The 23,945-nt window shown below is 47.5% G+C and overlaps 1 protein-coding gene across 2 annotated transcripts in view; it reads left to right on the forward strand.

Moving 5' to 3' along the window:
• The window catches only part of GLDN (gliomedin), a 57,729-nt gene that overhangs the window by 26,743 nt on the left and 7,041 nt on the right, over nucleotides 1-23,945 (forward strand). Inside the window, exons 3-7 of one of the 2 annotated variants that reach the window (XM_018054194.1) lie at nucleotides 8,755-8,772; nucleotides 9,128-9,235; nucleotides 17,472-17,609; nucleotides 19,821-19,958; nucleotides 23,288-23,371. In XM_018054194.1, coding sequence (XP_017909683.1) covers nucleotides 8,755-8,772; nucleotides 9,128-9,235; nucleotides 17,472-17,609; nucleotides 19,821-19,958; nucleotides 23,288-23,371 — 486 coding nt within the window. The remainder of the gene's footprint in view (nucleotides 1-8,754; nucleotides 8,773-9,127; nucleotides 9,236-17,471; nucleotides 17,610-19,820; nucleotides 19,959-23,287; nucleotides 23,372-23,945) is intronic. The other variant, XM_018054196.1, reaches the window with a different exon arrangement.

A 23,945-nucleotide genomic window follows, 5' to 3' on the forward strand; every position in this document is an offset into this window, starting at 1 on the left:
GAGGGCTTACAAGAAACCTGTTTTTTTGTTTTTTTGTTTTTAAAAACACTTCCTTAAATAGAAAAGAAAAGGCCATAGTTAGAAATAAAATTATGAAAGAAAACATCTCCGTGGTAAAGGCAAACATATAGTGAAGGTAGTGAATCAACTACCAAGAAAGTTAATATTAAGTTTAAAAGGCAAAAAGTAGTAAAATTATCTATAACTAAAATAATTAGCTCAGTGATGCACAAATAAAAACATGTAAAATATGATGTCAGAAACATAAAATGAAAGAAAGGAAGGTAAAAGTGTAATGCTTGTAGAACATGCTCAAACTTAAGTGACCACCAACTTAAAAGAGACTGTTCTATACATAAGTTATTATATGTGAACCTTTAACTAAGGAGACAAAAGTCTTGTACTCAGAAAACTGAGCTTTCCATGTGGCTCAGTGGTAAAGAATCTGTCTGCCAATGCAGGAGACACGGGTTCAGACCTTGGGTCAGGAAGACGCCTTGGAGAAGGTAATGGCAACCCACTCCAGTATTCTTGCCAGGGAAATCCAATGGGCAGAGAAGCCTGGCGGGCTACAGTCCATGGGGTCACAAAAGAGTCGGACATGGCAACTGAACAACAAAAACAACTCAGAAAACTACATTTCAATTCAGTTCAGTTGCTCAGTAGTGTCTGACTCTTTGTGACCCCATGAACTGCAGCCAACTCCCAGAGTTTAATCAAACTCATGTCCATTGAGTTGGTGATGCCATCTAACCATCTCATCCTCTGTTGTCCCCTTCTCCTCCCACCTTCAATCTTTCCCAGCATCAAGGTCTTTTCCAAAGAGTCAGTTCTTCACATCAGGTGGCCAAAGTATTAGAGTTTCAGCTTTAGCATCAGTCCTTCCAATGAATATTTAGGACTGATTTCCTTTAGAATGGACTGGTTGGATCTCCTTGCAGTCCAAGGGACTCTCAAGAGTCTTCTCCAGCACCACAGTTTAAAAGCATCAATTCTTTGGTGCTCAGCTTTCTTTATAGTCCAACTCTCACATCCATACATGACTACTGGAAAAACCATAGCTTTGACTAGATGGACCTTTGTTGGCAAAGTAATGTCTCTGCTTTTTAATATGCTGTCTGGGTTGATCTGGGTTGTCTGGGTAGCTTTTCTTCAAGGCACTGATAAAAGAAACTGAGGGTGACACAAACAGATGGAAAGATGTATTGTATTCACGACCTGGAAGAATTAAGATTGTTAAAATGACTATACTACTCAAAGCAATCTACAGAATCAATAAAATCCCTATCAAAATGCTAATTTTATTTTTCACAGAACTGAAATAACCCTAAAACTTGTATGAAACCACAAAAGACCCCACATAGCCAAAGCAATCTTAAGAAAGGTGAACAAAGAACTTCAGACTTCCTCATTTCAAACAGTATTGCAAAGAGAGTAATCAAAACTGTATGGTTCTTTAAAAAAAAATTGGAGTATAGTTGATTTACAGTGTTGTTACTTTCTGCTGTACAACACAGTGAATCAAAACTGTATGGTATTGGCACAAAAACAAACATATAGATCAATGGAACAGAATAGATGCTTCTATCATCAATTAATTTATTATGACAAGGGAGCCAATAACAGACAGTGGAAAAAAACAGTCTCTTCAATAAAATGGTGTTGCTAAGTCGCTAAGTCACTTCAGTCGGGTCCGACTCTGTGCAACCCCATAAACAGCAGCCCACCAGGCTCCTCTGTCCCTGGGATTCTCCGGGCAAGAACACTGGAGTGGGTTGCCATTTCCTTCTCCAATGCATGAAAGTGAAGTCGCTCAGTCGTGTTGGGGAAGTGGGTTGCCACATGCAAAAGAATGACACTGGATCACCATCTGCAAAAATAAGCTCAAAACAGAATAATTGCTTAAATATAAGATTTGAATCCATAAAACTCCTAGAAGAAAACAAGAAATATACTCTTTGACATCAGTCTTAGCAATAAATTTTGGCTCTGTATCCTCAGGTACATGCAACGAAAGAAAAAATTAAAAAATGGGACTATAAAAAATTAAAAATCTTTTGCACAGCAAAGGAAACATCAACAGAAAAGCAAACCAAGCAAATGGGAGAATATATTTGCAACTGATTTATCTGATAAGTAGTTAATATCCAATATATTGAATATATAAAGAACACAATATAAAAATGTATTTAATTAAAAAATGGATAGAGGACATGAATAGACATTTTTCCAAGGAAGACATACAGATGACCAACAGACACATGAAGAGATGCTCATTTTCACTAATCATCAAGAAAATGTAGTTTAAAACCACAATGAGATATCACCATATTCATGTTAGAATGGCTGTTATCAAAAAGACAACTAAAAATAAGTGTCAAGGAGATGTGGAAAAGGGAACTCTTATGCACTGTTGGTAGGAATGTAAATTGTTGCAGCTACTATGGAAAACAGTATGGAGGTTCCTTAAAAAATTAAAAATAGAAGTAGCATATGATCCAGCAATTCCACTTCTGGGTATTTATCTGAAAAAAAAAAGAAACTAATTAGAAAAGATATAGGCACCCCTGTCTTCACTGCAGCATTATTTACAATAGCCAAGATATGAAAACCTAAGTGCCCATGATACACGAATGGATAAAGAAGGTATGGTAGAAATACACACAATAGAATACTACTCAGTCATTAAAAAAGAACGAAATTTGAAGCAAAATGGATGGACCTCGAGGGTAATATGCTAAGTGACATAAGTCTGACAGAGAAAGACAAATGTATGATTTCACTTACATATGGAATCTAGAGCACAAAACAAGTGAACAAACATAATAAGACAGAAACAGGCTCACAGACACAAACAGGTGGTTGCCAGAGGAGACAAGAGGGAGGGGTTAGGGGATAAGTGAAATAAGTGAGGGAGATTAAGGGGTATAGATGTCCAGTTATAAAATAGATGAGTCATGGGAGTGTAGTGTCCAGCATAAGGAATATAGTCAATATTATCACAGTAACTTTGTATTGTGAAAGATTACTAGACTTGTGGTGATCAGTTTGTAATATATATTATTGTTGAATCATGATGTACTACACCTGATACTAATATAATTTGTATGCCAACTATTCTTCAATTGAAAAAAAATTCTATTATGGAATAAATGCACAGCTCTCATGGACTCTAAAGATACCCACAAGACTTTGAAGCCTGCTGGAGCTTGTGTTGGGTCTCCTCAGTCTTAGGCTCCAGGCTCTGAGGAGGTCCTGGTCACTTCACAGGGCTGCACTGGGGAAGGCTGAGAACCCCTGCACAGTGTGCATGGACTTGGAAGAAACCCATGCTGCAATATTCTCCCCAGGACCTCTCAGTACCTGCCGGGCATTAGGAGCTCTGGTCGCATTTGTAGAGTGACTAAATCTGACTTTTGTAAGTGATTAATGGGAGTGGTGGGCTAGCAAGAAAGATGCTTCCTGGGGAACTCTGAGTCCAAACCTGACTCTTGGCTTAGTTTAACCTGAGAGAAAAGCTGTAATCCTGTAGCTTCTTAGAAAATGCTAATTGAGTTATTACTCAAGTCACATTTCAGCCCTTACAGAAAATTAAATATCTTCAGAACAGCTTAGTCCTTTATTCTGAAACCCTTGTGGCTTAAGCACCTTTCTTACAGTCTCTGGGAGTCCCTTTTCAGCGTTGCTGCATGTGACAGTAATGAGCGCTAGAGAAATGCTCAAATGGATTGAATTACAGGCACAAAAGCCCTGTTGAGAGGCACAGGAAAAGCCTCTTCCTTTTTGATTTTTATAGTGATAGAATGAGAGCCAGGCTGTTCAGTGAATGTGGGCCAGAGCTATTGAGACCACTTAGGGGAGATTGACAGGATCGCATCTGTGCTGGAGATGGGTTGAGGAGGTTATTCTTTGGCACCTAAAAATGCTTTTCAAAAGCCAGTTCCTTTTTTCATGACAGCTTGAAATTAGGTCTTCTTTTACACAGAAAGCTCTTCAATTAAAACTTAGGTGTGAAAAGTACTAGTTGTATGTACTTTTTTACAAGGCAAGGAGGCACCCAGGGATGGGCCAAGGTGCCTGTATTGGGGGCAGGGAGGTAAGAGGACCCAGGACCGAACTGGGGAGCTTCAGGGGGAGAGGCAGAGAGCAGCAGTCCAGAGGTTACAAGGTTACAAGGCTCCCAGATGACACCTTCAGGAAGGGTTGCCAGGACAGACCCTGGGTTTGGGCCTGAGAACAAGATCTAGCTCTTCACTGGAGTCATCTTTGAAAAAGCAGGTGCTTGTGACTTGAGGCTAGTCCAGCTGTGACCAGGAAAGCCCCTTCCTCTTCCTTTCCCAGGACTCAGCTGTGGTTGCTCTGGGGGCAAGGACAGATGCTGTGGAGTTTTGTGCAGCCTGTGACATCTCAGGTGAATAGTGAGGGCAGTTCACAAGCCAGAGTAGTCAGGCTTTAGGATTTTGCTAATGCAGAGTTTGTCAAATGACATATGGTTTTCTGGATACATCTTACCCCTGATCCCAGGTTTCCTTGGGACCTCAGAAGTGTGTCTTCTGGAAGAGCAGGCTATCGTGAAGAAGGCAGGTCTTGGGTAATTCTTCACTTCCAGTGGCCTCCACATATAGGCTTATTGGAAAATCTCTAAATCATCATATTGCTGAACTGCTTGTTGGGACCAAGGTGCTTCAGATCCACAGTGCCCATTCTCCTTGCAGAGACATGACTCCAAGTCTGTGATAACTCTTCTTATCCTATACCCAGGCATCAGTCGTGGACCACTGTTGCTACCTAGCATGGCCTCAGGTCCCAGGTCATTCTTTTGTGGCATTGCAGAAAGTTGTCCTAACTGATTGGAGTTGGCACTTGAAATAATATCCAACTCTTCTCATTTTTAAGGTTTTCATGGCCATAATCCAAAATTGAAATGCACCAAATAAAAGAGATTAGACCAAAGCTCCACTTTAATGGGGCATGTGGGGAAAGATACATATTTTTCCACATCAGGTGCCCTGGGACTGGCAGAATAGCTGGCAGCAGGGCCAGTTGCAGAGGGTAGACCAGCACACAGAGGGTGGGAGCTGAGGCCTCAAAGCTGTAGCCAGTCCAACCCAAGTGGGAAGCCCCCTTCTTAGCATGGAACCTTGTATAAGTGTACTGGTGGCAGGCCCAGGGAACAGCTCTGCGTACAGCCCTAATATGAATGTGACTGCCTACACGTGTTCCTAGAGGGTCTGTTATTCCAGAAGGAGACAAGGGTCAGGAGCTGAGAAAACATCCCGCAAGACAGTTTTCTAGTGGCTAGTTGGCACATGTTATTTGACATCTGACATTATTATAATGACTCATATTTGGGGCTTCTTCTGGATGTGAAGGGCCATGAGCAGCTCTGTTGGTATCCTGGGGACCCTAGGACAGTCACCATCACTCTGCTCCTGAGCTCTTTGAAACTGTCATCCTTTCTTTTCTGAAATTCTCTAGTTTCAAGGCCTGAGCGTGGACTTCACAGGTGGTGCATTGTTAAAGAATCTGCCTGCCAATGTAGGGGATGCAGGAGATGTGGGTTCAACCCCTGGGCCAGGATCATCCCCTGGAGATGGAAATGGCAACCCACTCCAGGATTCTTGCCCGAAAAGTCCCATGTACAGAGAAGCCTGGCAGGCTACAGTCCTTGAGGTCACAGAGTCAGACACAACTGAGCTTGCACGCATGCATGAGGCCTGCTGGGCTGGCTTCACTCTTCCATCTTCAGAGCACTCTCTCTCTCTTTCCTGGTGCTGCTTCTGTCTCCTGCCTCCCTCCAGGTAGGGTGTGTCCCCCTCTCTGCATCCCCAGATTTGGCTCAGATATTTCACTCTTACCTCAAGGGTAGTATCTCCCAGTCTTTCTAGGGTCAGGAACCCCTGTAAGGACAATGACTGATTCTTTTCCCAGAGAACTTTCACATCAGGTCCAGGGGACCCAGGACCATCTGCACTCCAGTAACTTGTGGTGCTTGGTAAAAATGCAGGTTCCCAGGCCTCATGCTAATTCAAACTGGATCAGAATCTCCAGATTGGTCCCAGGTATCTGCATCTTTACAAGCATTCTAGTTGACTCTAGGCCTCAAGTGACTAAGAACTGTAGCCGTAGGATGTCAAGGACGTCGGGTCAGGGTCAGTAAACCCTAATCTAAGCACCTCATCATAGCAACATCCTTGGCCCTAACTAATGTGCCCTAAGTGTACAGCTCCGGCCAGGACCTCTCTCTAATACTCCATTGCATGGAAACGGACTGTCCCGAGAACTCTTGCAACCTACTATATACAGTTGATCCTTGCTTGTTCACCTTTTTTCTACCAACCTGCACATCTGAATTTGGCTCTATCGGCAATCTGGATTGACTGTGGATTGATTTCTGTCTGACAGCTATGCAAAGTCCACATTGCGTCCTTACCAGGGCGTTTGTGGCGCCATCTTGTGGTATGACTACAGGCTACCCTGATCCTAGAAAATGCCGTGTCATTTTCAGCAAATCATTTTTGCGCAACATAGGACTATATATATATATATATATATATAAAAAGAATACGGTCAAACACTTGCTCTTTTGAAAGTTTTCATGTCTTTCAAATAGGCCTGGATACTTCCAGGCACCGAATCATCTGAGAGGCCTTCTGTTTTGCCTCCAACCAGACAAGGAGTCCTGCCCGTTCTTCTGCTGAAAATACCTCTCGCATTTCTAGCTCCCTCTAGAACGCTACAGCCACCAACCACATTTATCTTCAACCTTGTCCCAAGTTTGAACTACAAACATCCTCTGAATATTTTCTCCTCCACACCCCCACCCCCGCCTCTTTCTCTCTCTCTCATCTCATTCCCTGCTGCTGCTGCTAAGTCGCTTCAGTCCTGTCCTGCTCTGTGTGACCCCATAGACGGCAGCCCAACAGGCTCCCCCGTCCCTGGGATTCTCCAGGCAAGAACACGGGAGTGGGTTGCCATTTCCTTCTCCCTAGTTGTATTCTATTTCCATCTACAGAAAGGATCACAAGCGCGCAGATTTGTGTCATCTTCCCTTCTTAAAACTCTACTACGGCTCCGCGCTGCCTTGCAGATACTGCCTATGCCCCGCCACCAGGCCTTCAAGCGTTGCTGCGCCATATCCCTCCGCCAAGTACCCCGGCCTCGTCACCACACATTCCAGCTGGGCCAGTTTCCCTTCTCTCTCTCACCCCTGGACCTTTGCTCCAGTTGGTCTCGTGCAGGGGTGCCCAGCCCTCAGCCCTGCAGCTGTCTCAGGCCCCCTGGGCCTTCAGAGCTACCAGTGAAGGCTTACCCTCTCTGAAGTCCTGCTCAGACTGCCCTTTGCCCAGACTGTCCCAGCACCTCTGTGGTTGCTTCTCTGTTGCTCCCTCATATCTCGCTGTGGTTTCAGAGTATTCACCTAACTCAGTTCGATTGTAAACATGACAGATTCAAGGACCAAGATTTCTTTATTATTATTATTATTTTATTAATATTTTTGGCTGCACTGAGTCTTCATTGATGCACACTGGCTTTCTCTAGTTGCTGCAAGCCGGAGCTACTCTTCACTGCCGGCTGGTTCATGGGCTTCTCCTTGCAGTGGCTTCTCTGTTGTAGGACATGGGCTCCAGGGTGTGTAGGCTCAGTAGTTGCAGTGCAAAGGCTTAGCTGCACTGAGGAATGTGGGATCTTCCCAGACCAGGGATTGAACCTCTGTCCCCTGCATTATTAGGTGGATTCTTAACCACTGGACCACCAGGGAAGTCCCAGGGTTTCTATGGGTAGATTTTGGTGCACACAGTAAGTGCTTCGTAAATGGTGGTTTTCTGAAAAGTCACAGGACTTGGATCTTTAGACAGACCTTCTCACTCCAATTGGAGAAGGGCATGGCAACCTACTCCAGTATTCTTGCCTGGAGAATTCCATGGATGGAGTAGCCTGGTGGGCTACAGTTCAGGGGGTCGTAAAGAATCGGACATGACTGAAGCAACTGAGCCTGCACGCACCCACTCCAATATTGGTGACTGTTTATGTGGTCAGAGAAACAAAGACCCTCAACTGTTCATGTTGCAACCTGACTGGTCTGTATGAGTGCTTATTAAGTGGAATAATTGACACTAAAACTGTTTGTGGAACAGTTTATTGTGTTAGATTATGTGTAAATGATTCACCCGAACACCTTAGATCGTTTTTAGGGTGATTACAAATGAAGAAAGGTATTTGTTACCTGATCTGAGCCCTCAGGTTTTCTCAGGCAATTTTGTGCAACAAAATAGAAACCCAGCAAACCAGCTTTTGCTCTCAACTCCCCTGGGTGGCCCAGAGGAGACAGGCTGTCTGGATGAGTGCATTCAGGGCTGCTCCCAGGACAGCTGGCTCAGCCCTGCAGATGCAGCACTTCCTGACACCTAGCTGCACACAAACTGCTGCAGGCCCACCCACATGATCACCAAACCTCATATAATTAAGTTGACTTTGGAGTCTATGGTGAAGCCACTTAGAAATTATTCTTAGTCCACTAGAACTTGAGCAAAAGTGGGTTTGACTGGGCTATGGGTATTTGTCTAATTGTTTTTAAGGCTCTTTGGGCAAATATACTGAGTTCTAAATAAAAGGCACAGGGCAATTCCTTAGGGCTCATAGATGATCAGTATGTTTTAAGAGGGGGAAGATGCTCTTTGTTCTTTGAGTTCGGAAGTTAACTTAGCTTACTTCTATCTGTGGTTTATCATCTAAATTTTTCTTCTGTTGTAGGACCACCTGGCCCAGCAGGTAAGAACCTATAGATATTCTGAGTTTGCAGGGAGGATGTGGGTGGCTGGCTCCCCAGGATCCCTCAGAAGGGACTGAGGCAGGGAGAGGGGAAGAGTCCAGAGGCAGCCTTGACTACAGCTGTGTCCCCACCTTCTCTCTACCCGAGTCACCAGCTCTCTGGCCCCCTTCCACTTGAGAGCCTGCCATCACCATTCCCTACCTGACACTGCTTTGGGTGGTGGTGGGGAAGGAAAGGAAGAAGCAGGAGAAGCTCTGGGAGAGGTCTTGATGCCTGCCCAGTCTCACTGGCTAAAGGAAATTAACCTCAGTGAAAAATTTTTTCAGTGTTCCCGTTTCCCGTGTTTTGATGCAGGGCCTCCCGGAGTCAGTGGATTACCAGGACACAATGGATCAAACGGACAGCCTGGTCCCCAGGGCCCAAAAGGCGAAAAAGGAGCCAATGGAAAAAGAGGAAAAATGGGTATTTAGGCACAGCTTTTCTAATTAAATCCCTTGGTTGTTTTGTCTCCCTCATAGCATGTTGGATGAGCCAACACTGGTGCAGTGGGGGAAAGTGCTGCATGTCTGAATGCAAGGCTGGTGAAGTGTTGCCTGGAAGCTGCTGTGTTCTGAGGCTATAAGGGCCTCCTTTTTGGTCCAACCCTGATGACGGTGTATGTCCAGGCTGCCTGGGAGAAGCAGTGTTCCTGGGAACTGATGTCCACTCCTCTGCTTGCTCTGATGCAAACAGACAGATGGAAGAGGAAAGAGTGTCTGTACTGGTACCCCAAGTTTGTTCAAGGGTCAGTTCCTGCCCTGGCCAGGGTAGCTGGACAGAGAGGATGAGAGGTGAATGTGGTCAAATTGACACCAGAGAGGTAACACAGCCAAATCAGGTTAGCCCTGGGCATTTTAAGAACCAGGGTTTGTACTCGGCCCCTTGCCCTGCACACCTCCCTGGGCAGCCACACAAGGGAGGCTGCAGGAGGGAAGGGAGGAGGTTGTGAAAACCCTGTGTCCAAGGATGGGCTGTTGGGAGCATGGCTCAGCCCTCAACCAGCTCAGACTCTAGCCTGGACCATCTGACTAGAAACCAAGGGCTGTGCTGTCCCCGCCACCCTGCCAAAGCCCAGGGGCTGTGAATGCCCTCCCCTGCTCCCTTCCTGGGCCCAGGATGCATTCTCATCCCACCCAGAGACCAGTGTAATTGCAGAGAGTGGGAGGAGGGGCCAGAGCTGGCAGGGCCACAGAGAGGAACTGGCTTTGTTCTGGGAGCCAAGAGAAGCCACAGAGGGGTTTTGAGGAGGAGAGGGACATGATCAGATCTGCCTTTCTGTGATACCCCCACTGGGGGAGGACAAACTCCAGCAAGCATGGGAGCCAAGACAGGGAGACAGTGAAGAGGCTACTCAGCAGGCAGGCAGAAGGGATGCAGGTGGGATGTGCAAAGCTTGATGAGCTGAGTGATGTTTTGGGGGTAAAATCAACAGTACTTGGGGAAGGCAAATAAAAGTAGGAAGGGGGAGGGAAGTACCAAGGCTGACTCCAAGATCTTCCTCCTGCATGACCACCCTTCCCTAAGGTGGAGAGAGCCCTGGACCGACTTAGGTTCTAGCATGGGATGTGCTCAGTTTGAAACGCCTTGAAATGTCCAGGAGGAGGTGTCAGAGGGCCTTGAAGATGCTGGTCTGCAGTCAGAGGAAACCCTGGGGCTCGAGGTGTACCTTAGGGAGTCACCCGAGGCGATGGGCTTTGGGGCCATGGGCCCAGCCCCTTCGGGAGGGAGCCACCCAAGAGGAGAGCCTGGGCCCATCCAGGAGGAGCAGCAGTGTCTAGTGACCAAGTAGAAGGGAGGAGCCAGCAAAGGAGGCCAAGGACAGGCTGAGCAGCAGGAGGAGCCCTAGGAGAGGGTGGGAACATTCCTCAGCAGGCATTTATTGAGAGGGTTCCCAGTGCTGGTGCGGAAACAAAATAGATGCAGCCCCTATTGTATCGTGGAACTTACTGTCCTTGGTGGGGAGGCGGACGTAAAGTCCACAATCAGATGCATCTGTAATCACGGGGTGAGGTGCAGAAAGGAAAGAACAGTGTGCTATAAGCGGGGCAGAGAAAGAGGGTCAAGAGGTCATGTCGGAGGTCAGACCTGAGGGACAAGAGCAAGGCAGACGGTGGCCCAAGTGGGGTGCACACACCTGCCAACGCCCTGCTAGGGCAGCTGGGGGAGGCGGCATACAGCCAGGTGAGGTAGGAGGCGGGGGCCAGGCCCTTCCAGAGCCTTCTGCATGGTGGTTTGGGTCTCTCTGCCCGCCACATGCAGGATGTGACCCTCAGGGCCAGGGTCATGGCCATGGAGAAGGAGGGGCCATCATGTCAGCAGAGAGCTCCAGGATCTTTGGTGGTTTGGCAGGCAGGGTTGGGAGAGGGGAGGAGTGGGTATGCCTTCCAGAAAGAGGGAACAACAAGTGCTGTTTCCAAAAACAGGCTAAAGAGCCCGTGTTCCGCAGAGATAGGACTGGGTTAGACTGTGCACGTCTATGGGTCGCACAGAGTTGGACACGACCAAAGCGACTTAGCAGCAGCAGCAGGCTGTGCACTCTAGCAGTGGTCTCTGAACAATGGTATATATTAATAGCTGACATTCACTGTCAGGCACTCTACCAAATCCTCTCTACATTTACCTCACTGAGTCTTCACACAGCCCCAGGAGATGCGGATGTTTGCGAGCCTTATTTTTCCCAGATGAAGAAGTCTCATCTTTCCATTTTCCAAACAGGCCCGGGCCCTCTGTCAGGGCCTGTGCACCACTGCCCCGGCCCATCCCTCCCCTGGAGCAATCGCAGCTGATACCTCCTCCTCCTCTTCAAGATCGCCCCTGACCTCCGTGTCTGGACCCCCCTCAATCCCTCCCACCCCTGCCTCACCAGCTCAGTAACATCCCCTGCTCTCCTCCGAAGCATAGATCCCTCCCTGAACTCCTCTGCTCGTGTTGCTCGCTGATGTGCTGATGGTCTGGCCACCTAGGGAGAACATGAGGTCCGTGAGAACCAGGCTCCAGAGCCTGGTGCACCCAGTGAAGGCGGGTGATCATAGTGGACATAACAGGCCCAGTGTCCAAAAGCTAATAAGCGTAAGAGGCAGGCTTGACTCCCAGGCCTTGGCTCCTGGACCCCTGCTCTTAAACACGACAGCACGCAACACTTCCAGGCTGGAGGGGGTTGAGTCCAAGAGGCATTACCCGAGATGCTACAAAGCAGGAGCAGGGGGAAGGAAGCCCGGGCCCTGGGAGCTAGTGCTATTAATTGTCTAAGGATGCTGCTGAGCTTCATTCTGAGTCTCACCAGGAAGGTGGGAAGACACCAGCCCTTCAGAGAAGCCCATAGGACACAGGCTGGATGCACAGTTCATCAAGAACCCACGTGTCAGGCGGAAAGAATTACCCCTGCTCTGCAAGCAGAAGGGAGCCAGGAAAGGCATTCGGGGAGCACCTGCCGTGAACTCTGCCTGGCTTCAAGGGCCTGGGTCTCCTCACCTGTACACCGAGGAGCCGGGCTTCCAACAACTCTAACATGGCTTCCAGTTTTGAAACAGTCTGCTCCAGTGTTTGTCTGTGAAGGAGAGACTGTGCCTTGTGTATCCTGTTATTTGCCACAGCTCTCTGCCGACCCCAGCTAAGGCTCAGTAAAGAACTGATGAGTGAAGAAGGAAGGAATGAGAACAGTAGGACATAGCTTCTGTCCGTAAGGGCTTGCAGTCCTGTTGAAAGAGAAGATAGAGTTTATGTACAGCATGAATTCTGTAACTCGTTATTCTGATATGATGATGCTTTATTCTGTACAGCAGGGAATGCTGCCAGAAGAAAAATCTGAACTTAATTGTGAAGATAATGGACAAATAGGATCCTGTATAGAGGATGGGTTGTACCGTGGAGCTAAGTGTAAAGGACAAGAGAGAGACATGTGATCCACACCTTGGCAATAAATAGAGGGGAAAATGGGGAGGGCACTGCAAGAAGAGAAGGAAAAGGCCCTACTTGGAGGCACTGTTTGGGAGGCTGGCCCTGCCTATGAGAAGGGCCCCAGGTGAGGATGGTGGGGTGGGGAGGGAGCAGGGGTTTCAGCTCTGTGTCTGCAGGAGGCAGCCGGGAGCCACTGTGGGCTCTTGAGAAGACCAACCTAATGAGACCAGAGTTTAGAGCTCCAGACTAACGGTTGTTTCCAGGATATTGAAATATGAAGCTAACCCTCACCTTCTGATCTTAGGAAAGCTAAGAACAAGAGTGGAATAGGCCAGAGTCAGAGCTTGAAGTCTTGGTTTGGATCCCAGCTTGTCTGCTTACTAGCTGTGTGCACCTGGGCAAGTTACTTAATCGCCCTGTTTCCTTAACTGGAAAATGAGAATAGTAATAGTGTTTTTAGGAAGATTAAATTTATATATATAAAGTGCTTAGAATAGGGTCTGACACAGAGCAAGTGCTGCATTAGTCTTAGATATTACGTGGTAGTGTTGTTTCAAAGGGTGGGGAAGGAAATCTGAGTGGAAATGCCTACATTTATTTGAAACCATCAACTTAGATTTAGAGAGAATCGGACATTTTTGCAAACAGCGTCTTTTCCGAAGTTTGACATGCTATGCCTCAAAACCAAGCATTTTCTTTCTTTCCATCTGCCTCTCACTTTCTCACTCAAGAGTTAATGCTTCAGTGTTTTCTCTAAAAATTGAGTCCCCACAAAAACAGAAATAAACATCCTCCTCCTATTCATCCCAGCCTTGGGTCTGGGTTTTGCATAATACCCTCAGCTCCCATCTCCTCCACCTCAGTGGGTGACAGATGGCGCTGCCAAAAATAAGATGTCCTCCTTCACCCCCTGCAATGAAGATGGCGTTTACCCCAGTTGATCACACAACCCCAGACTCTAAAGCTGGGAAAATGACTTGTTTTGAGTGGGCACTGGCGACGAGAAAGGAAAACAGCAGAAAGCCACACCCAGCACCCGAGCAAGGAGAGCAGAGTCTGGCCTTTCTTCTGCAGCAGAATGTGCTGACTCCGAGCCTGCCAGCAGTCATGGGACAGACACTGCCCTGGTCCAGGCCACTCAGTGTTTAACAGTGTCCCTGCCCGTAGCCAAGTCAGGGAAGGCAGACAGTGCCACATCCGCCACCTCTGCCAGCGAACATGATGAGGTGGTGGTATGCTTCTGCACGCTACGGCCAGGCACGGCCAAGGTGGTTGCACCAACCAAGAAGAGGGACAACTTTGTGGAGGTGGCAAAGACGACAGAGACAAAACGTGCCCTCCCGTTTCTTGAAGAAAGTGATCATGCACACACACAGCTGAGCGCCAAAATACACCCATGAGCAAAGTCCTTAATATCCCGAGCATTAGGCACCAGCCCCTGAGCATTATGCCAGCTGTGAGAATGTTCTCCTGTTTCACACCTGGCCTTTTTGAGAAAGGGGAAAAATGCATAAAAGGAAGGAATAAAAGAAGAGGAAATCGAATGATGATGCCAAAGGCTCTTTGTGACTAGAATAAATGCTTGAAAAAGAAAACCCTCAAGCAACTAGAAGATACCATTTCCCTGAGCGCTGCTGAATGTGAGTCACACGACACCTTTCGGAGGTGTCAGTTATCTTCTGGTGCATTGTGCTGGCTGGACTCTATGGCAACGTTCTCATCTTTTGTGTCCTTCAGATAATGTGCCAAATTGCCTATTTAAAATACTGACAAAAGAACATCGGCTCGTGCAGAGGTCCCTGATTAAGGGCTTTTCAGTGAGTGAGCCTCTTTCCAGAAAGATGTCCTGATAACTGTGGGCAGAGGTGACCCCCAGCCGTGGGATCTCAGCGTGGTGTGAGAGATGCATTGTGGGGCCTGCCTCATCCATGTGACTGACTCCACGGCAGAGCCTCCAGTAGCTACCCTGCAGGGGCGTCCCTTGCTCTTCTTCACATGCTCTTGCACCGTGTCCCCAGCAACTCCATTGGCAGAAATTGAGCTAATGTTTCCCTGTTTGTTGCATTTTTTAATGTGATCAGCACTTTCAGGTTCTTTCATACACTGCTGTCTTCCTTGGGATGGTCTGTGTAGGCTCCCTTGAATCTAAAAGAGCTTCTCACCCCCTTGGCATAGAGAAAAGGTGCTAGGAGTGCCAGCTGCACATTTTAGGGAATCATGGGCTAGGATGGCAGCGCCATCTGTGGTGTGACGCGATTTATTAATAATAACCTCCCCACTGCTGCAAGGGCTTGAGAAGAGCCAGTCAGGTGGGAGTCGAGAGGTGTTCAGGGTTGGATGGGAGGTTAATCTAAATGACCTCTAAGGTGCCTTCCTATCTGAAATTCTATGATTCTCTTGGGATGGTTATATAGGAATCCTGTGTAGCTGGTAGGAAGTTGGGGGTGGGGATCAGAATTGGTTTTAAATCTGGAGGGAGGACAGTTGCAATGTCATAGAATGACAGTTAGGGAATGAGGACTGGCCAAGCTGGTGGGGAACTCAGCCAGAACCTTTAAGAAGGGGCTTGGCAACATAATTAGAAAAAGCAATGAATCCTAAGGCGGGCTTGGGATTGGCCACATAATTAGAAAAACAATGAATCCTAAGGCCTCTTGGTTATAGAGGTTGAGAGAAACTGAAGTTTTTCACTGAAACTTGCCTCTGGCTCTGTTGCCTGAAATCTCTGCCCCTTTGAAAAATATCTCTGTTGAGTGATATCTCCAGGAGGCTCTTGTCAAAATGAACAAACGATGCCTGCAATGGGATATCATATTAATTCATCCATATTTGGCAATATCTTTGCACATAGTAAGCAATCACTTTTCCTCTTAGTATCCCTAGGTGCCCATAAGTTCTAGCAGCTTTTTAATAAATTTTCTACATAAATAATCATATCATATATAAAGACGGTTTTAATTCATCCCTCCCCAATCTGTTTGCCTCTGTTTCTTTTTCTTTGCCTTATTGTACTTTATTTAAAGTGACAAGAATAGGTACCATTGTCTTGCTCCTGATCTTAGGGGGAAAGCATTTAGTCTTTCATTATTAGGAATGTTGTTGTTGTTGCTTAGTCACTCAGTCATGTCCCACCTTTTGTGACCCGATGGACTCTAGCCCACCAGGCTCCTCTGTCCATGGCAAGAATACTGGAGTGGGTAGCCATGCCCTCCTCCTTCCCAACCTGGGGATCATACCTGAGTCTCCTACATTGGCAGGAGAATTCTTTCCTATATGAGTCAACAGGGAAGCTCTAGAGATGATGTTAGCTGTAGGTTCTTTCCATAAATTCCCTTTTTCATATTGAGGACATTTCCTTCTATTCCTAGTGTGACGAGAATTTTTATTCAAAATAGGTGTTGAATTTTATCAAATGTCTTTTTTGTATCCATCAAGATGATCATGTAATTTTTTCCTTGCTTAAATTATTAATATGCTACATTACATTGACTAAATGATTCAGATTTTGAATTCTATCCTGGCAGGCAGTTAAGCTTACGGCTCAGTATTTTTAAGGTTTGTTACGATAGATCCACAGCAGCCTTGACTGTTGGGCTAATTTAGCCTCACTACTAACACAAGTCTTTCCAGGGCTCTACCTCACAGCCTGCCGTTTTCTGAGATCCCTCTGCTTTGACTGGCGGGAATTAGGACCCTTCCCTGTTCAAGCTCTGAGAGCCATATAGTGAGTGGCTTTCTGTTCATTCTTTTCCCTGCCTGGTAGACTTTCACCTTATACAGACTATTACTCTGCCAAAGACTTGAGGAAACCCCTCTGAAGTTCACCAGAGCTCTTTCTACACAATGACCTCCTCTCTCATATTCTGTCCCATGAATCCCAGCCACCTTTATGTCCCCAAACTCTACTTTTTTGTCTCCTCACCTCAGCGAAGCTGCTGTGTGGAAGCTGCTACGAGTTGGGGCATCACATGATGCGTGAGATTGGTTTCCTTTCTCCCAGCATCAGAATGCTGTGCTGCCCATTTTCCAATGCTGCGATGAGTCACTGCGTGATCTTGACTCCTCCTCATAGGACTCTAGTTCCTGTAGTGATGTCTCCCTGTGAGCAGAGACAGAAATTTTGTCCATTACCTGTTGTTCACAATATCTCCATCCCTCATAATGCTTGTCCTAAAGCAGTGTGATCTGTTTTGCTATTTTGCTTAAAAAGATTTTGCATCCAAATGTCAAAGAAAAGGGTGTTGGAGATGGAATCAAGATTTTTGCTGCTCACTTAGCAGCCTCAGTTGTAAACCCTGTAAGCCTAATTTACAATTTCTACCAAGTGAGAGTAAGGAAAACTGACCAGCCTACAACCCCAGTATTGTGAAGGATACACCAGATAATGCAGATGACAACATCCACTGTTCAAGGGCCTAACAAAGTCTTCCGAGTGCTCAGCCCTCCCTTGTGGGGTGGGAAGGGCAGATTTCTGATGAGGCTTCCCCTTCTTTCTGCTCTCACTGTGACTGTCCCTGTTGGGGTTCACTCCTCTCTCCAACCTGTTGGCCCAGCAAAATGTCTCTAAAAAAAATTCAACAGAATGACCTAGAAGTATATTCTTTCATGAATTTATACCTTGCTGCTGTCCTAAAATGATTATGAAGTGTTATGTATTTGGTTTCTGAAGCTGCTTCACTTTAAAAACACAAAGCATAGTATTGCAAAGTAGTATACCAGAATTTCCTGCACAACAGGCTCATAAATCATTTTTTTTCCTCAGGGCCACCTGGAGCCACAGGAACTCCAGGGGAAAAGGGAGACCCTGGTGAGCTGGGCTTGCCTGGAAATGAGGGCCCAGCAGGGCAGAAGGGTGACAAGGGAGACAAAGGGGACGTGTCCAATGATGTGCTCCCCGCAGGTAAGGGGCTGGTGCTGTGGTCTTCTCCTGGGGTAAATGGGCCCAGAAACCATCCTGGTTTCTTGTACCAAGGCTGCTCTGGGTCATCTCTCCTTATCTGCCCTGGATGCCCATCTGTTTCTTAGCATGTTTTACAGTCCTGTGCTTTTGACAGGGAGAAAACCATGTGTAAGCCCAGTGCTAGTAAGACCAAACCTGAGATCTAAGCATAAGTAGTTGAGATAAAGCACCATGCCATGGTTGGCTGGATTTAGGATGAAGGAAACTTCCCTCAAATATCTGTTAAATCCAGCGCAATCCAGAACAAGAGAAGTGAGAAATTTCAAAGGACAGCAGAAAGTACAAGCTTCAGAGTTGAGCTCAGGCCGTCTTCAGACCCTTATCCTAAGGTTCTTAACATAGGATTGAGGCAAACATGGTTGCTGATCTTCTTTATCTGGTTTCCAGCCCAGGTTAAAAGCAGGTAATTGGTGTCTATGGCACAGCAAGCTTCAGAAAGGCAATGACATGGTGGAAAGAGTACAGCTGATGGTCATGGAGGAGGAAGAGACAGAATTTTAAAAGCACTTTACTTTGGGGACCATTTGTACTATAAAAGCATAACTACCCTATTCGTGTGTTCAATAAGCATTTTTGAATATCAGAGAATACCATTTATGAATTAGGGACTTTGCTATAACAGCTGAAAATGGAAATATGAAAATGAGTAAGACATGATATCTGTCCTCAAGAAGCCAGGATGATAGATGTTCAGGACAGTGACCCTGAATCAGTGTCCCATCCAGCTTTCAAAATTTCTTGAGCACCTGCCATTTACCAGGTACTATGTAAAGATCAAAGCACCCAGGAAAAATCAAATTAGGTTTAGCATGCCTTGTTCCAAAAAAGGAGGTTGTGCACAAAATATGTAAAATTTAAGAGGTGTTTCAACAGGGTTCATATATATATATGTGTGTGTGAATATATTTTGAAACTATAAGATCATGTTATATTCAGTTATATGGGAAATCTACACATCCAGAATATCACACACCCCTATATTACCAAACAAATGAGGGTGACCACAAAGCATTCAGGAAAGCAGCATCTCTGAGTGTACTCCAATTCTAGAGACTAGGCCAGAGCTCAGTGTGTCCTCTGGCCAGAAGGCAGAGAAGGAAAAGGAGGGCTGGACCACATCTGCCATGATCTCTGCCTTTTCTGCTGGGGGCTTAGAACCACCCTCAGCCTCTGTGACCCCTGCTTGCCCCTTTAGTTCTAAAGCAGCTGAAAAGGCCTATTTGGTGGGGCTGGGAAGAGGCAGCTAAAGAGATGTCAGATCACCAGTCAGCCCAGAAAAGGAGTATAGAGCCAAAGGGCTGAATATCCCAGACTAGCGGCATCTTTACGCAACTTGCAGAACCAAAGGCCCCTGCAAAGGGCTGCACCCACGTGGCCACCAGAATCAGGTGTGTAGTGACTCCACCTGCTGATGTGTAGGGAATCCAACCATCAGCACACTCACCCTGGTGACCTCAGTGGGTTCTCACAGGGCAGGGCAGGGATATGAGAATCTGGAAATGAAGAACCAGTCTCAGAGGGATACACTGCCTGCCCAAGGTCCCAAAGCTGGACAGCCACCCCCTGATCTCTTCCACAACATGGAGCAGTATTTCTCATGCCTGAAAGTATCCTTGGAGGTTTTAAAAACTACAGATGACCAGCTTCCCCATCATTTTGATGAAGTAATCTGGGATGGGGTCCAGGCATTATAATTGTATTTGAGCTCCTTGGGTGATTCTAATAAACAGTCAGGGTTGAGATCTCCCAACATCAGCCAACAAAAAGAGGATGAGCTAAGAAGTGAGATAGCCCTGAGTGTTGTGGGGGGAGGGGGCAGCTCTGCTCCAGCTGTGACCTGGGGCAAAGCCCTGAACTTCCCTGAGACCCGGGTCACCCGAGGACCTGCTGGTACTGCCTCACAGAGTACTTGGGAGGGAAGAAGGGGGAGATTTCTAAAATTCCCGGCACAGTTCCTGGCACAGAGTTGAAACTCAGCGCCTTCTGTGGGAGCTCCCTTGACCCTGTGTGAGTGAGTGCTGGAGGACCACTGTCCAGGGTTTGGCCAGCCTCCCTGGAGCGGCTCCGTCTCCTTTTCCCTTGTGTGGAACCCATCTCTGCTTACAGCTCTCTAATCAACTCCCACCCCTGCTTCTCTCTCTCTTTCTCCAGGTACCAAAGGTGACCAAGGCCCACCTGGCCCACCTGGCCCACCTGGGCCCCCAGGCCCTCCAGGTCCTCCAGGTCCCCCTGGAAGCAGAAGATCCAAAGGCCCTCGGCAGCCAAACATGTTCAACGGCCAGTGCCCAGGTCACACACCCCTGCCCTAGGGAGCCACCTCTTCAGTTAACAATGCCAAGCTCTCAGGCTTCACCCAGACTTTGTGACCAGATTGTTTTAAATAAGGGGAGATTTTGCCCAAAGCGAGTATTCCCTCCCCTTCTCCACCGACCTGGGAGGCCTGAATAGCCTGCCCAGGGTAAGGACTGGTGGCAGGTTTAGAATCAGGCCTCCTGCCTCCTGCCCTCATCCCTCTTCCTTCACTTGAGCTAGTTGCTCAGTCGTGTCCAACTCTTTGCAACCCCATGGACTGTACCCTGCCAGGCTCCACCATGGAATTCTCTAGGCAAGATTATTGGATGGGGTAGCTATTCCCTTCTCCAGGGAATCTTCCCAGCCCAGGGATCAAACCCAGGTCTCCTATTTGGCAGGTGGATTCTCTATAAAGGCTGAGCCATCACCAGACTATTCCTCTTTCTTGCCAGATCCACCATCTCTGGAGCATGGAGGGCTTGACTGATGCTGGAGGGATGGAGACTATGGGGAAATTCAGATCGTCTAACTCCCCATAGATACCCCAGTACTGCCATCATCACCTCTAAGCTTTGCTAACAGTGCTAGTGACATTGTAGGCATAGGGCTAAGTGCTCAGTTCATTTAATTCTACACTAGCCCTAAGATATAGGAGTCGTATTCTGACCAGTTCACAGATACAAAGCTGAAACCCCAGGGAGCTACATAGTCTGTCCACGGCCACTCAGTAAGCAACAGCTGGGATTCAAACCTGTGTGCCTGCCTGTAAAGCCCCTGCTTGGAACATTTTCCTCTCAGAGACAGAAATCCACACGTTGAGAATAAGCCAACAAAGGACAGTTCAGTTCAGTTGCTCAGTTGTGTCCAACTTTGCGACCCCATGGACTGCAGCACAGCAGGCCTCCCTATCCATCACCAGCTCCCGGAGTTCACTCAAACTCATGTCCATTGAGTTGGTGATGCCCTCCAACCATCTCATCCTCTGTCATCCCCTTCTCCTCCCTCCCTCAATCTTTCCCAGCATCAGGGTCTTTTCATATGAGTCAGCTCTTCGCATCAGGTGGCCAAAGTATTGGAGTTTCAGCTTCGTCATCAGTTCCTCCAATGAACACCCAGGACTGATCTCCTTTAGGATAAACTGGTTGGATCTCCTTGCAGTCCAAGGGACTCTCAAGAGTATTCTCCAACACCACAGTTCAAAAGCATCAATTCTTTGGCTCTCAGCTTTCTTTATGGTCCAACTCTCACATCCATACTTGACCACTGGAAAAACCATAGCCTTGACTGGACGGACCTTTGTTGGCAAAGTAATGCAAGGGCACCGATCTCTGGCCGGCCTGGATGGCTTGTTCTTCGGCCAGTTGTGACAGGGGTGGCCATGGGGTTGAGAGCTAAGAAGAAATCATGGGCCATGCTAATGAAAAGTCAGTCTCAGATGCTGCTATAACTTCTCCACACAGCGATGTTCAGGGACTTATTCCCCTAACTTGGGCCATGAGGAGGCACAACTGGATGCCTGGCTTCCTGGCAAGCAGAGAAGAGGGTCCTGACTGGGGTTTCTTTCTCACTTGCTGTGGATTTCTCCACCACTTTCCTAAACACTCTTTCATTCTGTCTGGTACACTGTTCTTTCTGGAAGATGTTTGAGTGGGTGGAGGGGCACACACTCACCTGTCAAAATGGGTGAATCTGAGCTTTCGGAGATGTCACCATCACGTCCAGTAAATGGAGCCTGATTATGACCCTGCCCTGCAGTGAGCAGGCTGTTAATTCAACACCACCCTTTCCCTTAGCATCAGCCCTTTGTTCAGCTTCCCTGGGGGTGCAGGCTGAGCAGAACCATCCCCTGAGAGGAGGGGAAGTCCGACCCTGATTCTGTGGAATTCGGACTTGCCAGAGGCTCTGTCAGCAGTGAGAGGGGTGCTAGAGGGGTGCTAGAGAGGTACCCTCCCAGCCTAGCCTATCTGCTAAGAGGCTGGTCGGCAGGGGTGGGGCTTCAGGGTTGTGAAAACTGCTTTGAAAGAGAGGCGTTTCCTTCTGCTCTGCCTCCCAGGAGTGAGTCCTGGTTGCCAGGCATCCAGCATCCGAGCTTGGCCCTCGCTCCTGCCCCTTCTATCCCTTTCCTTTAACCCCGTCCCACCCCCTCGGCTTCAGGAGCTGGTGGGTAAGCCCTGCGCAAGTTAATGAGACCCTTTCTTCAGACTGAGAATGGGAGGGTCTCTCTGACCCTCTCTGTGCGAAGCCCAGGCCCTTAAGTGGAAACTCGGGGCTGGGGGGGGGGGGGGGGGGACTTGAGAGGCAGGATTGTGTGTGGAGAGTCACAGCCCCGAGACCACTCTCATCCATGGCAGATGGGCTGCAGAGAGACAGGGCTCATCCAGCTAAAGGAACGTTTGAGAAGAGTCTCCCTATTTTACTAATATAGATGCCTCTGTAGTTTATTCTGTGTGTTTCCCTAGTGACGGTGGAGGTGCTCCTTTCTATCTAGCAACCACAAGGTGATCGGAAACCCTCAGAATTTGCCTAGGGAAGTGGGGTCCTGGCCTTTCCCGGAAAGCCCGATTTGCTGAGACCTGCTGCCAGCCGGTCTGCGCCCTCTCATCTCCCACTGGCCACACTACCCCCACCTTCTGGGCTGCTTCTGCCACCTGAGCCACCTCTTCACCAAAGGTCTGAGTTCAGCCCATTTGCTAAGGAAGATGAATCTATGCTTCATAGCCTCAAACCAACTATGAATCAGGTGCCCTTCAAGGGCCTGGGTCCCACAGGTCTTTGAGCAGAAAAAAAACATGGAAAATGGGGAGGGGAAAGGGGCCCCGACCTCTCTGGTCTGGGCTGTCTCTAGGCTTCTTCTTCCTCTGCTCCCTGACAGTTCAGGAAGACAGGGTGAAATGGGCCACCCCATCATGAGGCTGCTCCTCATCCCCATCAACTTCCCTGAGGGTGAAAATCCCTCCAGAAAATGCAAACTGTGATAGATTCCCACCTGCCCAGAGTGGCCAGGAATGTGTCAGTAAGCCTTCCCCCTCTCCTCCAGGTTGTTGAGGGTTAGGATAGCTGACTCAGGTGACATTTTCCTATTACTGACATCCTCTCGGGATTGTACAGTCTTAGCAACTATGGTCATGAAATGCTTGTTGGGAACTCACCAGGCAGAGGGGGAAAAAATGGAAGCATATGAGTTGGTGCTTAAAAGCAAGCAAGCAAAAACCAAGGATGCTTATGGAACTCGAATCTGGAATGAGGTGGCTGAAAGCACCAGTTATAAAGTTATACACATCTCACCGCGCCAACTGCGTTTGCTCTGATTATCTTTGTTGTTTTAGGTGAGACGTGTGCTGTACCAAATGATGATACCTTGGTTGGAAAAACTGATGAGAAAGTCAGTGAACACCATTCCCCACAAGCAGGTACAGAAACAAAGCATCCTGTTTATTTTTTCAATTATTTGTGTATGGGTCTTCATTGCTGTGTACAGGTTTTCTGCAGTAGCGGGGGCTACTCTCGTTGCGGTGAAAGGACTTCTCACTGCGGCACCTTCTCTTGCTGTGGAGCACATGCTCTAGGTGCACTGGCTTCAGTAGCTGTGTTGCACAGGCTCAGTGGCTGTGGCTCGAGGGCTGCAGAGTGTGGGCTCAGTAGTTGTGGTCACGGGCTTAGTTGCTCTGCAGCATGTGGCGTCTTCCCGGACCAGGGATCGAACCTGTGTTCCCTGCATTGGCAGGCAGGTTATTACCCACTGGACCATCAGGGAAGTCTCAGAGCATCCTGTTTTAAAACTCAGAAATCAGATACCTTAAAGTCATATGGACTAAAAAAATAATATAAGCACAATGTGCGAGTTGTGAGTCATGTTTCTTTTGTTGCAAAATGAGGACTATAGCCCAGGAGAAGGCATTTCAGGTAGCTCTGAGAAACTGCTCCAGAACGGTAGGGGGAAAGGTCAGTATATATGTGATTTTGGTGAAGGAGGAGTACATGCAA

The sequence above is a fragment of the Capra hircus genome, chromosome 10 (genome assembly GCF_001704415.2).
Source record: "Capra hircus breed San Clemente chromosome 10, ASM170441v1, whole genome shotgun sequence".
NCBI classification, from domain to species: domain Eukaryota; kingdom Metazoa; phylum Chordata; class Mammalia; order Artiodactyla; family Bovidae; genus Capra; species Capra hircus.